The sequence below is a fragment of the Rattus rattus genome, chromosome 2 (genome assembly GCF_011064425.1).
Source record: "Rattus rattus isolate New Zealand chromosome 2, Rrattus_CSIRO_v1, whole genome shotgun sequence".
Taxonomy (NCBI): Eukaryota; Metazoa; Chordata; class Mammalia; order Rodentia; family Muridae; genus Rattus; species Rattus rattus.
In genome coordinates this window covers 172670480-172689035 of record NC_046155.1, presented here as the reverse complement: position 1 = coordinate 172689035, position 18556 = coordinate 172670480, and the positions used below count along the sequence as shown (strand labels likewise).

At 45.3% G+C, this 18556-nt stretch overlaps 1 protein-coding gene and 1 pseudogene across 1 annotated transcript in view; one reads left to right on the top strand and one right to left on the bottom strand.

The window, feature by feature from the left end:
- Sae1 (SUMO1 activating enzyme subunit 1) overlaps positions 1-7679 on the bottom strand; it is a 53380-nt gene extending 45701 nt beyond the window's left edge. The window contains exon 1 of the mRNA XM_032894379.1: positions 7484-7679. Within this exon, the coding sequence (XP_032750270.1) occupies positions 7484-7590 (107 nt within the window). The 5' untranslated portion in view covers positions 7591-7679. The remainder of the gene's footprint in view (positions 1-7483) is intronic.
- A 7829-nt stretch (positions 7680-15508) lies between these two features.
- Positions 15509-16047, top strand: LOC116894499 (annotated as a pseudogene).
- The last annotated feature ends 2509 nt before the right edge of the window (positions 16048-18556 follow it).

Sequence of the window (18556 nt, the reverse complement as noted above, 5' to 3'; positions counted from 1 at the left end):
ATTGCAGCACTGGAGAGGTGGAGACAGGCTCAGGGGTAGAGTCATGCTATGCCACATAGTTAGGCCAACCTGAGCACAACAAAAACAGGTAGGGGAATTATTTTGATTTCTACAAAGAAAAATTAGACAAAAAACAAAGCACCTGGAGAATACCAGGGGCTCTTTTTCAAAATGACTTCCACAATCGGTGAGGGCTTACTTAAGAGTTAAAGTCTTTAGTAAGCCCAGTGGCTGTCAGGTGCTGGGGTGCATAGCTAAAATCCCAGCACTTCTAAACCTAAGAAGGAGAATGGAAGTTTCAGGCCGACTACAGTACAATACAGTTCTAAAGCTAATGCAAAACAAAGCTGGACATGGAGGGGCACCCTATAATCCCAAGCACTGGATCAGAAGCTCAAGGTCGGTTATTCTTTCCTTGAGGTCAGCCTGGGTTATGAGACCCTTTCTAAAAGATGAAGAAAAAGAAAAACCTCAGCAAGGCATGAGACACACACACTAGTTTACATGAAAGCCAACTTTATGGCTATGTGGTAGAAATTAATACTCAAAAGAAAAATGTTAAAAGCTAATATTTAAGCCTGGTAGCGGCGGCACACGTCTTTAATCCCAGCACTAAAGAGGCAGAGGCAGGTCATGTATCTCTGGTCTACAGATAAGTTCTAGGACAGCAGGGCTACATGAAAGACCCTGTCTTAAAAAACAAAAAAGGCAGGGGCTTGGGGATTTAGCTCAGTGGTAGAGCGCTTGCCTAGCAAGTGCAAGGCCCTGGGTTCGGTCCCCAGCTCCTAAAAAGAAGAAAAAAGGGAAGAAAAAAAAAAAAAAAAGGCAGATAAATGCAAGAGAATTACTGAAAAATTGAAGCCACCTTGACCTTTGACCTGAGTTTCAAGCCTCTTAGGACCATAAGCAGAAGCATCATCTAGATTCTGAAATAACACCTGGCATGTAAGAAAAAGGCCATGGTGTTGAGACAGACTTACTGAACTTCTCTTAAACTCCCACCTTCACTACCAAAGCCTGGCTAGTCATACACTTGAATCTAGATTTTTCAACACTCACTCTCAAAAAAAGAATTGAGACTTGGGTCTCATGCTTACCAAGTGGCCTTAAAACTATGGAGCTTTGACCCTCCTGACTCTACCTCCAGTGTGCACCTTCTTGCCTAATGTATTTGGTACTGGGATCAAACCCAGGACTTCATGCACACAGGAAGGCGCTACATTCCCAGATAATAAAATCTACACTCACATTTAGTTGTTCAGGACTTGTCTATACTACTGTACTAGGTTTATTGCCTATTATCAGACTATTCACCAAGACTTCAAAATCAGAACATCCCACACCCCGTAACACACTTCTTCCTCTCTGGCCCATTCAAACTCCCCCACCCCAATGCCATCTCCTTAGAGCCTGAGGAGGTTAATATTCACTGTTGACTTTATCAGATTTAAAATCACCATGTACACACAGCTCTGGGTATGTTCTACAACAGTGTTTATATAAAGGGTCAATGAAAGAGGGCAGACCTACCCTGACTGTGGGCAGCACAATCAATGGAGTGGGTTCACATTCAAAGAAAAGGAGACAAAAAGGCAGTCAGCTGGCTCAGGTGCCACAAGCAAGAATGTCTGCTGCTTGAAGATGCCTGAGGACATGATTTCCATTCTCAGAAGCTACCGAAAGTTAATAGGAACCAAGTCCACAAAGTTGTTCCCTGACCTGCATATATATCTGCTAAGATATATACCACCTGTCACAGACATTCAATAATAAAGAAATTTCCCTGGCTGGAGAGATGGTTCAGTAGTTAAGAGCGCTGACTGCTCTTCCAGAGGTCCTGAGTTCAAATACTGGCAACCACATGGTGGCTCACAACCATCTGTAATGGGATCTGATGCCCTCATCTGGTGTGTCTGAAGACAGCTACAGTGTACATATATATATATATATAATAAATCTTTAAAATAAATAAATAAATTTCCGAGCACTTAGGAGGCAGCCGCAGGCAGATCTCTGTGAGTTCAAGACTAGTCTGGCCTACATAACTACTTCCTAGACCCTGTCTCAAAACAAACAAAATAATAAAGTTTAAAAGGAGAGCAGGGAACAGAGCACCAATTGTTCACCTGTTTGCTGACTAGATGCAATTCCACCGTTTTCTCACATCCTTGCCACTGTGACTGTATAGATTATACCCTCAAAATAAACCACACAAACGAGAAAATCATTAACACACAAGCCTTTCTCTAGAACTTCTTTATTACATTATTTATTCTGTGTGATGTATGTATGCATGCACATATGAGGAGGTCAAGGGAAACTCATTCGGTTCTTCCATTTTTTAGGTTCCTGAGACTGAAATCATGTTGTTGGGTTTTGCGGCAAACATTTTTACCCACTGAGCAAGCTGGCCAACCTCAGGTGCCTTTCCTACGATGGCACACTCAGGGGAGAATGACCTCTCCAGAACTTTCCTTGCAGCAGTAATATTTAAAGTCTTAATGGCTCAGGCTTGCCATACCAGCTGCTCAGGAAGCTGAGACAGGAGAATCAAAAGTACAGAGTAAAGCTGGCCGGGAGAGGTGACTCACACTGTAAATCCAGGAGGCCAAAGTTCCAGACTAGCTGTTACAGAGCGAGACCCTGTCTCAAAGCACACACATAGAGAACTGCAGACACGAAAAAGAGGATATTCTGTGAAAAATTTTACAAAAAGGGAGAAAAAGCTTCTAACCAGGTTACTGCATGGCTTCTAACCCCCCAATCCCCAGCCACTACAACACAGCTCTTCAGAATGAGAGGTCTGGAACTATTCTCTTTATTTAGCAGCAATCGAAAATGAGTATCATGTTTTAATCTTAACCACACATGCCAGTACCCCAAAGACCATAGCTTACTAATGGCTCAATTACATGAAAAAGGCTTAAAACACTACCTGGTACACAGTCAGCACTTAATGAAGTAGCAAATCCCCTTCTAGGACTCAATCCTACAGAAATACATGAGCATAAAAATTATACAGAAGTTTGCACCGTGGCAACAGTGTAGTCAATGAGGTTTGTCTGAGGCACACTATTTGAGTTGAAAAAATATGCATAACATACACATTTTTCCATTTCCCCAACCTATACCTTAGCCATGTGATCATCCCGTCTCACCTATAAAACTCAACAGCACCCATGAGTAAGCAAGCAAACATACATAGTTCCAACTATGCTGGAAGCTGAGGCAGGAAGATCATCACTTGAGGGGCTGGCGAGATGGCTCAGCGGTTAAGAGCACTGACTGCTCTTCCAGAGGTCCTGAGTTCAATTCCCACCAACCACATGGTGGCTCACGACCATCTGTAATGGGATCTGATGTCCTTCTGGCCTGTAGGCATACGTGCATGCAGAACACTGTATACATAATAAATAAAACTTTAAAAAAGGGGCTGGGGATTTAGCTCAGTGGTAGAGCACTTGCCTAGGAAGCACAAGGCCCTGGGTTCGGTCCCCAAAAAAAAAAAAAAAAAAAAAATAAAAACACCGAATTTATGAAAAAAAAAAAAAAAAAAAAAAAAACTTAAAAAAAAAATCATCATGGGGTTGGGGATTTAGCTCAGTGGTAGAGCGCTTGCCTAGGAAGCGCAAGGCCCTGGGTTCAGTCCCCAGCTCCAAAAAAAAGAACCAAAAAAAAAAAAAAAAAATCATCATGGGGTTGGGGATTTAGCTCAGTGGTAGAGCACTTGCCTAGGAAGGGCAAGGCCCTGGGTTCGGTCCCCAGCTCCGAAAAAAAAGAACCAAAAAAAAAACAACCATCATTTGAACCCAGGAAGAACAAAGCAAGACCTTGTTTCTTTTTTCAAATATAAAAATATTTATTATTTATTTTGTTGTATTTGGTTGCACACATCTTTGTTCACCACATGTGTGCAGGAACCACAGGGAGCTAAATCCCCTAAAGTGGAGTTGTAGGAGTTAGAAGCTGCCGTGTGGGTTCCAGGAACTGAACGCGAACCTCCTGAGGGAGTATGTGCTCTTAACTGAGTCCTCTCAGCAGCCCAGGTCTCTGTTCCTTAAAAGAACAAACATGAAGCTCTAACCGCCTTTAACTCAGTTGATAAAGTACTTTAACAAGCACAAAATACTGGGCTCCATCCCACCACAGCACAAATGCTGTGTGGCACACAGCTGTAATCCAAGCACTGCAAAGACACAGAGAGAGGCAAGGACAGGAGGACCGGAAGTCAAGGTGATCAGGCTGAGCATAAAACCAACCTGGGTAACAGCAGACCCTGTTGAAATGCACTTGGGCCCCATGCTTCCATCTTGTCCCTTACAATCTCCTGTCCCCAGTTCAAAGACATGTTTTGAGGCAGGTAGTGGTTACACACACGGTTAGTCTCAGCACTAGGGAGACGGAAGCAGGAGGATCTATGAACTCAAGGCCAGTCCAATCTACAGAGCTAGTTCCAAGACAGCCAAAGTTACACAGAGAAACCTTGTCTTGGGAGGTTGGGGGAAGAACATTTTGTTTAACCTACTGGGTACAACTCAGGGCTTCATATGCTAGGCCTCTCTGCAAGCTTAGTGGAGCCTCAGTCCTGTGGACCCGCTTATTTTTCATTCTATGCTCTCACCTAACCCGATTCTCTTCTAGGGAAGTAAGGCTGCTCCCGACAAAGGACCTGGGTACTAAAGGATCCTATTTGACCTCTCCAAGTTTAAACAAGTGATTCATCCATTAGTTACCAGACTTTCTTTAGGAAAGTAGCACTTTCCTAAAGAAGCCCATAATTTCCTAAACTTTGTGGGGTTTGTTTTAGTTTTGTTTTTAAGAAGGAGGAGACAGGGTTGACATTATGGACATCAGCTACTGAGCCCTTTTATATACAGTACAAGAGACAGAACCCAGGACTCTGTAATAGCTGAGCTATACACCAATGAGCACACCACCATGCTTAAGTGATATGCCGGAAGACAAGGCACAGGTCAAATTTCAGCCAACAAAACATAAACCTCTATGCTAACTATGCTGTTACTACAATCCTCAGAGACAGAAGGCTTCAAACAAATTTCTTGGTGTTTTTTTTTTTTTTTTTTTTTTTTTTTTTGGTTCTTTTTTTCGGAGCTGGGGACCGAACTCAGGGCCTTGCGCATGCTAGGCAAGCACTCTACCACTGAGCTAAATCCCCAACTCAAAATTTCTTGTTTTTGATAGCCTTATGTAGCAGGCCAGCCTTGAACTCCTGGCTCTCCTGAAGCCACCTTGAAGCACTGGGATTATAAATCTATGTCACTGCACCTATGATGCCAGCTCTCCTAGCAGTGGGCAGGAGGACTGCTCCAAGTTTGATGCCAACTTGGGATAGAGTGAAACCCCATCTCAAAAGAAAAATAAACCATTTGCTGGGGTAGGCTATGAAGCTGAATATTTATAACCCAAGTAAAACACACATGCCTAGCACAGGATCCCACTTCTAGGCTGAAACTGTAACTGCTCATAAAACCTCTTAGGGATGTCAGTGGTTCAGTACTCTAATGTTGTCCCTTCTTTTGTTGCTTAATACTTGTCTAATCAGAGTCTACTGATGCCTCTGTGGGCGCGGGAGTTGTTCATGTGCTATCTCATTTACAGCACAATATCATAAAATATGTTCATCCCTTCTTTCTTCAGAAACTGTCTACGTGTGTGCATCTGAGTGTATGTATGTGTTGCACACGTGTGCAGTGCCCAGAGGCCAAAAGAGGAGTTCAGATTCCCTACAACTGGAGTTACAGGTGGTTGTGGGCCATAATGTGGATGAGGGGAAAGAGATTTGAGCCTACTTCCAAGAGCTGCTCTTCAGCTCCCATGCTACCCCCACCCCCTTTAAAGTAAGGGTCTCACTATGTAGGCCATGAGGGCTCAAGCTCACTGAGAATAAAGGTGCATACCACCGTGCTGAGGCCGTGTATTCCTGATCTTCCTGCACTTACCTACGTGCACCAACACATCTTGTTTATTTGGTGCCTCCCTCCCTCTTCAGCCTCCTGAATACTGGACTAAAAGCATGAGCCACTTCACCAATGTACAGTTTTCTGGTCTGACTGGGGCGTTTACGTAGACCTAACCTGCCCCTGACAGGGTCAAGGCTTGGATCACCATACTTGGCAGCACTTTGGTTTCTGAGATAAGGTGTCCCTGGATAGCTCACTCTGTACTGAAGATTAGTTTTGAGCCCACTCCTCCATCCTCAGCCTCCAAAGTGCTGCAGTGTCAGGTGTGCGACTATCCTAGAGTCTTATTCCTATGGAACTTTATTAATTAGGAATACGGTCCTTAGTCCCCATCAGAACATAAGCTTCAAGTTGGGAAGGAGCCTATTTTGTTCAATAAAAAATGCTCAGCAAGGTGCCTCACCAAGTAAAGTGCGCGTCTCAAATGCCTGACGGACACCTGACAACCTGAGTTTAAACCTCAGACTCTACATAAAGGTGAAAGACAAGAACTGACTGAGCAAAGTTACCCTTTGGCATCCACATCAGCACCACGGAAAACATACACAGAAACCAACACATAAAATTCTAAAACCTCTTCCCGGAAAAATGCTCTGGGAGCCAATGTGTGACAGTGCATGCCTTTATCCCAGCACCTGAGAGAAGTAAGATCTCTGCAAGTTCAAAGCCAGCCTAAGCTGTAAAAACAATTATCCTTGGAGTTTGTTTTGATTTGAGACAGGGTCTCACTGAGGTAGCCCCGGCTGTCCAGGAACTACATAGATCAGGCTAACCTCAACCTCTACCTCCAGAGTACTGGAATTAAAAATATGAACATCCATGCCCCCTGCAAAATATAACCCGAAAATGTGAAGGAAGCCAGGCATGGTGGCACATGCCTTTTTAATCCCAGTATTCATTCAGGATGCAGAAGCAGGCTGATCTCTGAGTTTGAAGCAGCATGGTCTACAGAGGGAGTCCCAGGTCAGCCAGGGCTGCTCAGAGAAACCTGGTCTAGGGGGAAGGGAAAAAAGCAAACCAAACAGCATCTGTAGCAGTGTGCTCAATAAATTCGGCCACTCAGCGCCTCTCCTGGATCCCTTTGTCAGGATTAGCTCTCGAGCACTCCTCAAGAGGAGCCTGTGGGGTTTGCCAAGTCCCCAGGGCGTCCAACAAAGGTTCTCATTAACTAGAAATTAATGAGCTCAGCCCGCCCCTACACTCTGCACTCATGCCCACCGCCTCTTACACCCTAACAGCCTCACCTAAACCCCACCATCACCAGGTACAGACACCGAGGGAGTCTCCTGTTCGAATCTTCCCTCTTCCCCGCCTCCTCCAAGGACACTCACACTACTACACAAGGGCCATCTCCACCTCCCATACTTTGCAGAAACACCTCCGTTCGTCCATTCTGAAGCTCTAGGAAACCCAAATGCATCAATGCCGACTCGGTTCTACAACCGAGCCGCACCCTCTCCCTCAGGGCCCATACGCCGGCCCCGGCCGGCGGCGCCCCTCACCGCTTCTGAGCCTCCAGTCCCCACAGGCGGATCTGTCGGTCATACTGCGCCGCCTCCTCCTCGCTGATGCCGCCGCCGCCGCCGCTGACCTCCTCCTTCTCCACCATGGCGCCGGCTTTCAGCTCACCCGATCCCGCTCTCGCTAACCGCCGGCAGAGAGCCCGTGCACCCGGGACGCGCTTGCGCCTGCGTAGACAGCCGCGCCTGCGCAGAGTCACCTCCGTGCTTTGCGGGAGACCACGTGGATGCCCAAGACCCCAAGGCCCGCTAGCCGCCCCGGATCACGTGACAGAGACGCCAATCAATCCCAGAGAGGAAAAAGAAAAAAAGAAAGAAAGAAAAAGTGGCGGGTGTTTTGACTCCTCGAGGACGTCAACACGATCATTTATGAAGCTGGTCTGGTGTTTATCGAGTTGTTACGGGGATTCCAGCGTCCATGGTGTGGTGAAATGAGAAGAAAGCTTAAAATGTGACCTGTCCACATGGACCTATTGAGGGAAGAAAAAAAAAAAAAAAAAAAAAACTAAAGAAAACTAGACATTCCTCCTGGAGGGAATTGGAGGTGCTTAGGAAGGAAGGAAGGACTCCCTCCCCTCCCCACCTTCCTCTCCTGACACATTCTCAAATCCTTATGTAAGATGCAGTACTCAAATTGGTCATGGTGGGCCATGCCTGTGATCACAGCTTTTGGACAAAAAGAAGTGAAAGGAATCAAAAGTTCAAGGTCTGGGTTTCATGAGATCCTGTTAACAAACAAAAGCAAACCTAGGTTTATGGGCTCATGCCTGTAATCCCAGCATTCACGAGGCTGAAGTAGGAGAATTACGATGAATGAGATCCTGTCTCAAAACCAACAAGGACTTCAGTAAAGTGCTTGCCCAGACCCGAGTTTAATTCTAGATCCCTGTTTTAAAAAAAGAAAAAAGTTTTGTAGTGCAGATTTGTAATCTCAGCACTTGGGTGGTAGAGACCGAGGGAAGGGTTTCTGGACCTTGCTTGAGACTCAGTCCATATGCCAACAAAGAGATCCTGCACTAAAAACCAAGGTTAGTGCTGGGGGGTGATGGCTACCCAGGCCTTTAATCCCAGTACTCTGAAGGAAGAAACCGGCAGATGTCTGTGAGTTCGAGGCCTTCCTGGTCTACTGAGCAAGTTCTAGAACAGCCAGGGCCACACAGAGAAACCCTGTCTCAAAAAACCAAAAAAATCCGGGAAACCAAAAACCCAAAAAGAAACAAAAGAAAAAGGAAAAGAAAGAAAAAAAAGAAAAGAAAAGAAAAAAAGCAAGCAGAATGCTAGCCAGATGGTCTCTCCACTAGGAAAAAGCACTTCCTATGCACACATGGTAACTCGAGTTCCATTACTAGAACCCCCCTCAAACTGGAATCCAATCAACTCACCACTTGTCTTTTAGTCTCATCATTTGCATTATGTGCAAGTGTGTGCACTCACGTTCTCTTTCATGGGTGAACCCGCTAGACACACACACACACACACACACACACACACACACACACACACACACACGATACTTTTATGTATATGGATATTTTTTTCTGTGCAATCAATGTGTACATAAGGAGATGAGAAGAGAGGGTTGAGGGGTTGGGGATTTAGCTCAGTGGTAGAGCGCTTGCCTAGCAAACGCAAGGCCCTGGGTTCGGTCCCCAGCTCCAGAAAAAAAAAAAAAAAAAAAAGAGAAAGAGAGGGTTGAATTCCTCCAGAACTGGAGTAATAGGCAGAAGCCCCCATGTAGGAGCTAGGAACTGAGCCCAGATCCTCTAGAAGAACAATGAGTGTTCTTCGCCATTGAGCCAACTCTCCAGACTCCCCCACCATCACATTAATAATGAATAATTTAAAACAAAAACTAATAAAATAGACAGCACCTGAATAAGAGCATCCAAGGTTGACCTTTCACCTCCACACATGCGTGTGACACCATCATACACACAACAAAAGCAAAATGGTTTTTTTGTTTATTTGTTTTACATTTATTTATTATATGTACAGCATTCAGCCTTCATGTGTGCCTGCATGCCAAAAGAAGGTACCAGAACTCCCTATAGATGGTTTTGAGCCACCAGGTGAATGCTGGAAATTGAACTCAGGACCTCTAGAGCACACAGCGTTCTTAATCTCTGAGCCATCTCTCTGGCCCCAAAAGCATGATATTTAGGCTCACTCTTGGGAAGCTAACGCAGGAACAGTGCCATTTTGAGTTTGAAGCCAGCATTACTACACAGCAAGACTGTGTCTCAAAATGCCCTTCAAACAAAACAGAAATAAAATATGTGTTAAGCATGCTAACACGCACTTTTAATCCCAGGCAGAGGCAGGTAGATAAATGGGAGTTCAAGGCCAGCCTGGTCTACAGGATGAGTTCCAGGACAGCCAAGGTTATACAAAGAAACCTTGTCATGAAAAACCAAAAATAAGGGCTGGAGAGATGGCTCAGTGGTTAAGAACACTGACTGCTCTTCCAGAGGTCCTGAGTTCAATTCCCAGCACCCACATGGTGGCTCACAACCATCTGTAATGGGGTCCGATGCCCTCTTCTGGTGTGTCTGAAGACAGCAACAGTGTATTCATATACATAAAATAAATAAATACATAAATCTTTTTTTTCCTTTTCTTTTTTTCGGAGCTGGGGACCAAACCCAGCATAAATCTTAAGAAATAGAATGGGGGTTAGGGATTTAGCTCAGTGGTAGAGTGCTTGCCTAGGAAGCGCAGGCCCTGGGTTCGGTCCCCAGCTCCGAAAAAAAACCAAAAAAAAAAAAAAAAATAGAATGAAATACAAAATAAAAAATAAAGTCCAGGAGTGCTGAGAGTTGGAGAGATGGCTCAGCAGTTAAGAGCACTGACTGCTCTTCCCGAGGTCCTGAGTTCAATTCCCAGCAACCACATGGTGGCTCACAACCATCTGTAATGAGTCCTGATGCCCTCTTCTGGTGTGTCTGAAGGCAGCGACTGTGTACTCATATATATAATAAATAAATAAATCTTAAAAAAAAAAAAAGAAAGAAAGAAAAGAAAGCACTGACTGCTCTTCCAAAGGTCCCGAGTTCAAATCCCAGCAACCACATGGTGGCTCACAACCATCTGTAATGGGAGAAGCAGCAGTGTGTTCCCATATATAAAATAAATAAATAAATCTTTAAAAAAACAAAAAACAAAAAACAAAAAAACAAGTTGGTGCTGTTGAGATTAAGAGCACTGACTGCTCTTTAAAAGTTCCTGAGTTTGATTCCCAGTAACCACATGGTGTCTATCATGAGGCCTGGCGCCCTCTTTTGGCCTGAAAGCATACAAACAGGCAGAGCACTGTAGACATAAACAAACAAACAAATCTTTTTGTCATAGGTTCCAGATAGTCTTTTTTTTTTTTTTTTTTTTTTTTTTTTTTTTCGAGCTGGGTTCCAACCCAGGGCCTTGCAGCTTCCTAGGCAAGCACTCTATCCCCAACCCCAGTTCCAGATAGTCTTTATCTAGTCCCCAGAGACAATCGTGTTGCTCATTCATGGGCATGATAGAACTTACAACCAATCCCAGCACCCAGAGAGCAAAGAGGATTAAGAGTTCCAAGCCAGCTAGGAAGCGCAAGGCCCTGGGTTCGGTCCCCAGCTCCAAAAAAAAAGAACCAAAAAAAAAAAAAAAAAAGAGTTCCAAGCCAGCCTGGGCCACATAGCCATCCTATAGCTCAGAAAACATATTATAGTCAATCCCAGTATGGTTTCACACGCCTTTAACACCAGCCCTCAGAAGTCAGAGGCAGATGGATCTGTGAATTGAGGCTAGCCTGGTCTGCAGAGCAGGTCCAGTCCAGTCAATCGCGTTGTAAATGTGAGGATTTTTTTTTTGTTTTTTTTTTTTTGTTTTTTTCTTTTTTTCGGAGCTGGGGACCGAACCCAGGGCCTTGCGCTTTCTTGGCAAGGGCTCTACCACTGAGCTAAATCCCCAACCCCCAAATGTGAGGATTTTAACTTGGTTCTTCAACCCATAGAAAACCGGACTTGGTTGTCAGTCTGTCTTCAATCCAGGCATTCACACCTTGAGATAGGAAGCAAAGACAGACTCCCCTAGCCTGGTATATGCTGCAATGAAAAAGGGATGTCTTCTTGTGCAAGGTGGGAGTTAAGACTGATACCAGAGGCTATCCTCTGACCTCCACAGGTAGGATGGGACACTGATAAGCTTAAGTACACCACACACAATATTGTAAATGCTAACACTTCTCCAACCAATGTTTGTGAAAGCAACCCTAATTAAATGTATTAGACACACAGACACAGACACAGACACAGACACACACACACACACACACACACACACGTGACGTGTATATCCAGACAGTGCACATGCATGCATGCATACACGCTCTCACATGAACACACAGAATAAAGCCAAAAAAACTTGGAAGTTGGAGGTCGTTTGTCTTAAGAGCAGTTGATGAGGCAGAGAAAGGGATAAAAGAGTTGATAATGGGGGCTGGCAAACATGGTGGGATCACAGTATGGGTATGTATGGAATTTTCGAAAAAATTAAAAATACATAGCAGGGTGGTGATGAAAGGAAAATTATACAGATTTAAGGTTTAAAAATATAAAATTAAAAGAGTAAGTTTCAAAATCCACAGACTCAGGGCTAAACTATAAGAAACAAGCCCAGACAAGTCCAGGCAGCCCTGCCGCCAGGACTAACGGACCATAAAGATAAAGAAAAGGATGGGCTGGAGAGATGGCTCAGCGGTTAAGAGCACCCGACTGCTCTTCCAGAGGTCATGAGTTCAATTCCCAGCAACCACATGGTGGCTCACAACCATCTGTAAAGAGATCTGATGCCCTCTTCTGGTGTGTCTGAAGACAGCTACAGTGTACTTATATATAATAAATAAATAAATCTTTAAAAAAAAAAAAAAAAAAAAAAAGGAATGCAGGAACCAGCCCAAGCTATCAGGACTGACTCATAAACCATCTGACAGGAGGGCACCTCCCCCAGGTTACTCAGAGTCACACTTTAACCCGATGTCCTTCAAACCCTGATAAGCCCCTGGCTTCTAAAAACCCGAATGCCCCAGTCAGCTCGTACTCTTCTGCTGTGTTGTGATCTCACTGCTATGTTTAAATGAGCCAATCACTTACAGCCGCGCCAAAAATTAGCTGCCACTGTTTGAAACAGCCAATTGTGTGAAACCGCGCCAAACCCCCTAGCCTTCCCTATATAAACCCCTGACTTTTGAGTTTCGGGGTCGACTCCTCTGTCTCCTGCGTGAGATACGCGGCCCGGAGCTCTGTTATTATTAAACGGCCTCTTGCTTTTACATCAAGATCCTGTTTCCTGGGGCGCGCCATCCCAAGACTTGAGCGAGGTTCTTTCAGTGATGCATGCACGAGGCAGAGGCATGAAGGTCTCTGAGTTCAAGGCCAGCCTGGTCTACCAAGGAGTGAGTTCAAGGTCAGCCTGGTCTACCGAGTGAGTTCCAGGACAGCCAGGGCCACACAGAGAAACGCTGTCAAGAAAAGCCAAAACTGGGGTTGGGGATTTAGCTCAGTGGTAGAGCCCTTGCCTAGGAAGCGCAAGGCCCTGGGTTCGGTCCCCAGCTCCGAAAAAAAAAAAAAGAAAAAAAAAGAAAAGCCAAAACCAAAACAAAACAAAAACAAGGACAACAAAATCCCACATTATTCATAAAGTACTTAGGTGTGTGCCTCTTTGTCTTAGCTAGGGTTTTATTGCTGTGAACAGACACCATGATCAATGCAAGTTTTATAAAGGACAACATTTAATTGGGGCTGGCTTACAGGTTCAGAGGTTCAATCCATTATCATCACGGTGGGAGCATGGCAGCATCACAGCATCCAGGCAGGAATGGTGCAGGAGGAGCTGAGTTCTACATCTTCACCGGAAGGAAGTCAGGAACAGCCTTAGCATCCTAGGAGCTAGGAGGAGGGTCTCCAAACCCACCCCACAGTGACACACTTCCTCCAACAAGGCCACACCTTCTCACATTGCCCCTCCCTGGGCCATGCATATGCAAACCATCACACTCTTCTTTTTTTTTTTTTTGGTTCTTTTTTTTTCCGGAGCTGGGGACTGAACCCAGGGCCTTGCGCTTGCTAGGCAAGCGCTCTACCACTGAGCTAAATCCCCAACTCCCATCACACTCTTCTAATAAAGTATTTGTCTAACATAAACAAAGCTCTAGATTGGAATCCTAGCACCTTAAGTATGAAACTGGGCAGAGTGGGACACACCTACAATCAACACTTTGTAAATCCAACCAGGGGGATCAGAATAAGTTCAAGGACATCCTCAGTCTAGCTAGTGGGATGGCTCAGTGGAACAAGGCGCATGCCAGCAAGCTCGATGGCTTGAGCTTAATCAACATGACCCACAGAGAGGAAGGAGGCTCCAGTCCCAAAATGTGTTCTCTAACCTGTGGTAATACACATGCGTGCACACACACAGCTCAAGAAATAAAAACAAATGTAATAACATAATTTTCAAAAGGACTAGAGCTAATTGATGGTTAATTTGTCTGTTTTAACAAGATGAGAAGGGGCTGGAGAGATGGCTCAGTGGTTAAGAGCACTGACTGCTCTTCCTGAGGTCCTGAGTTCAAATCCCAGCAACCACATGGTGGCTCACAACCATCTGTAATGGGATCTGATGCCCTCTTCTGGTGTGTCTGAAGACAGTGGCAGTGTACTTAAATCTTTAAAAAAAAAAAAAACAAAAACAAAACAAGATGAGACTATCACCTAGGAAACAAACCTCTGGCATATTGGTGAAAGTTTCCAGATTAGGTTAGTTTGAGAGAGAGAGAAAGACCCAGTCTCATTGAGAGCAGTGTCACTCCACCATCCCAGACTGAAGAAAGCAAGCTGAGCACAGCCAGCATTCATCCTTCTGTGTTTTCTGGCTGCAGATGCCATGTGACCAGCGACCACACAGGTCTGCTTCCAAACCTGCTCCATCCGCCATAATGAAGGTCCCCTCAAGCTGGGAGTCGGAACAGACCCTTCCACCAAAAGCTGCTCGTATTAGGTAACAAAGAATATGACTGACTGTGGAAATGAGAGTACCAGTAGGTCTTGGAGATGCTTGGAGATGCACATACTCTGAAGGATCTTTTATTGCTTTGTTTTAAGAAGAGAACAGTTGCCAAATTAAGGCTCTGTATCAAGGGGGTTAGACCAGTTTTTCAGTAGGTTAAGTGCCTGGGATTAAAGCTTGTGAAGTTACATGTGCTCAGGTGACTGCTTACCACTCCTGTCGGCAGCAAGAATTCTCATTCCCACCTGTATGTAGGCATCACCTTGGGAGCTTTGGAGCAGATGCCCTGCCAAACCTCCTTCAGAGACTCCAATTAATTAGCCTGGGGTGGAACTGAGATCCTGGGAATTTTATAAAGCCTCCTCCTGGTGGTTCTGAAACAAACAGCATTTCCTTTCTTTTTTTTTTTTTTTTTTTTGTTCTTTTTTTCAGAGCTGGGGACGGAACCCAGGGCCTTGCGCTTCCTAGGGAAGCGCTCTACCACTGAGCTAAATCCCCAACCCACAAACAGCATTTCCAATTGCTTCATTCCAATCCTGATTTTTTTAAAAGATCTAGTTATTTATCATGTATAAGTACACTGTAGCTGTCTTCAGACACACCAGAAGAGGGCATCAGATCCCATTACAGATGGTTGTGAGCAACTATGTGGTTGCTGGGATTTGAACTCAGGACCTCTGGAAGAGCAGTCAGTGCTCTTAACCGCTGAGCCATCTCTCCAGCCCCCTACTCCTGATTCTTTTGTGTTAAGAGAACATAACAGGGAGCAGCGCTTTGGAGATCCCGAGGATCTGTATCTTGCTTCAACAGTGTTTGGATGGAACAGACCCAGGGTCTCCCACTTTATTAACTTCCAGCCGCCTTACAAGTCTCTCCAGTCGCAGCCTCCAGGACCATCTCCTTGCCGCCTTCGGCTCCTAGGACCAGCCAGCATTGTCTTCGAGTTTAGCTCCATACTCTGGATCAGCTATGACCTCTTAGATTCGTCAGAATTATTCCACCGGAGTGGCAGCTGCCGTGAACCGCCTGGTCAACTTGCACCTGCGGGCCTCCTAACTCTCTGGGCTTCTTTTTTGATCAGGATGACTTGGCTTTGGAGGGCATAGGCCACTTCTTCCACAAATTGGCCAAGAAGAAGCGTGAGGGAGCTGAGTGTCTTCTCAAGTTGCAGAACGAATGTGGGGGCCGTGCACTCTTCCAGGATGTGCAGAAGCCATCTCAAGACGAGTGGGGTAAAACCCTGGAGGCCATGGAAGCTGCCTTGGCCCTGGAGAACCTGAACCAGGCCCTTAAATCTGCACGCCCTGGGCTCTGCCCGCACAGACCCTCACCTCTGTGATTTCTTGGAAAGTCACTTCCTGAATAAGGATGAGAAGCTCATCAAGAAGATGGGCAACCACCTGACCAACCTACGTAGGGTGGCAGGGCCACAACCAGCGCAGACTGGCATGGCCCAGGCGTCTCTGGGCGAGTATCTCTTTGAGCGCCTCACTCTGAAGCACAACTAGGCCTCTGCACCTTCCAAGGGGCTCCCGCCTCTGCTCTGCACGAGCTGCCTCAGCACCTCCACCCGAATGAACCTCTAACGCCACTAGGCAGCTGTGTAACCACCCTGGAGCCTCTGGAGCCTCTCCCAAGTCTTGGACGAAGTAAAAATAAAGCTTTTTGAAACAGAAAAAAAAAAACAAAAAACAAAAAACCAAAACAAAACAAAAAAAAACCAAACAAAGGTTGGAGAGATGGCTCAGCGGTTAAGAGCACTGACTGCTCTTCCCAAGGTCCTGAGTTCAATTCCCAGCAACCACATGGTGGCTCACAACCATCGGTAATGGGATCTGATGCCCTCTTCTGGTGTGTCTGAAGACAGCTACAGTTGATATAAATAAATAATTAAACAAACAAACAAACAAACAAACAAAAACCAAGAAAGAAAGAAAAACATAACAGGGCTGAAGAGATGGCTCAGAGCTTACAGGTGGCTCACAACCACCTGTAATGGGATCCAATGTCCGCTTCTGGTGTGTCTGAAGACAGCAACACTGTACTCACATACATAACATAAATAAATCTTTAGACAAACAAACAAGAAAACATAACAAAGGATGGGAGGTGGTGGTGCACACCTATGACCCCTGCCCTCAGGAGACAGAGGCAGGTGGCTCTCTGAGTTCGTGGGCAGCCTTCTCTACAAAATGAGTTCCAAGACAGCCAGAGCTACACAAAGAAATCTTGTCTTGAAACAAACAAACAACGAATAATAATAGTTTAAAGATTTATTTTTTTTTAATGTGCATTGATGTTTTGCCAGCATGTATGCCTGTGCAAGGGTGCCAGATCCTCTGGAACTGGCATTACAGGCAGTTGTGAGCTGCCATCTGGGTGCTGGGAATTGAACCTGGATCCTCTGAGAGAACAGCCAGTGCTCTTAACTGCTGAGCCATCTCTCCAGCCTTTTACAAAAGAGTAAATGATGTTGGACTTCATGGCACACGCCTTTAATCCCAACACTTGGAGGCAGAGGCAAGAGGATATCTGTGAGTTCCAGGACAACCAGGAGTACATAGCAACCCTGTCTATAAATAAATATATAAACAAACAAACAAACAAGCGAATGACTTTAGAAACAAAACATAACAGTGATGGTTTGAATAAGAATGTCCAGGATTGGAAGATGGCTCAGCAGTAAAGAGCACTGACTGCTCTTCCCGTGGTCCTGAGTTCAATTCCCAGCAACCGCATGGTGGCTCACAACCATCTGTAATGAGTTCTGATGCCCTCTTCTGGCATGAAAGTGTACATGCAAATGGAGCACTCCTATTCATAATTTTTTTTTTCTTTTAAAGATTTATTTATTTTCTTTATGTAAGTACACTGTAGCTGTCAGACATACCAGAAGAGGACATCGGATCGCATTACAGATGGTTGTGAGCCACCATGTGGTTGCTGGGAATTGAACTCAGGACCTCTGGAAGAGCAGTCAGTGCTCTTAACCACTGAGCCATCTCTCCAGCCCCAGCACTCCTATTCATAAAATATCATTTAAAAAAAGAATAAGAATGTTCCCTATAGGGGTTGGGGATTTAGCTCAGTGGTAGAGCGCTTGCCTAGGAAGCGCAAGGCCCTGGGTTCGGTCCCCAGCTCCGAAAAAAAGAACCAAAAAAAAAAAAAAGAATGTTCCCTATAGGCTCGGATATTTGAATGCTTGGTCCCCATTTGGTACTTTTGTATGGGTAGGTTCAGAAAGTGTAGACATGGGGAGCAAACATGTTACCAGAAGCCCTGACACACCCTCTGCTTCATGTTTATGGTTCAAGATATGAGCCCTCACCCTTCTCCTGCTGTCACACCTTCACTGCGCCAGGGTGTGGACTCTGACCCTCTGAAACCATAAACACAAGCATATGCTTCTGTTAGTGACCTTGGTCATGGGGTTTGATCACGACAATAGAAAAGTATACATAATATGGCGCTAGAGAGACGAGGCAGTGGATGAGAGCACTTGTTCTTGCAAAGGACCTGGGTTTGGTTCTCAGCAGCCACATGGATGACAGCTCACAGCTGTGCGAGTTTCAGTTCCCGGGGACCCAGTGCTCTCTTCTGAAGTGCTTGGCCACCAGGCACACACATATGGTAATACGCACACATGTGAGGAAGACACCCACACACATAAAGTTAGTAAATCTTTTTTTAAAAAGGCAAGAAAAAGCAACAATAAAACACAAGTATTGCAACAACACTGAAGGCCTGTGGAGATTGGGGACCCAGAGAACATCTTGCTCTTGCTGAGTTTCATTCTTAGCACCCATTTTGGAGAGCTCATAACTTCCTGTAACTCCAACTCCAAGGGACCCTATGCCTTCTTCCTGATTCCATGGCCGCACAAACAGCAGCAGAGGCAGAGAGCTGGAGAGCTGGAGATAGAGACAGACAGATGCTAGGGGATGCCTCCGTGCACTCTGTGCTCAGAGGCTGATTGCTGTGCCCAGACATCTGGTTACAGTCTGCTCTATGCTCTCA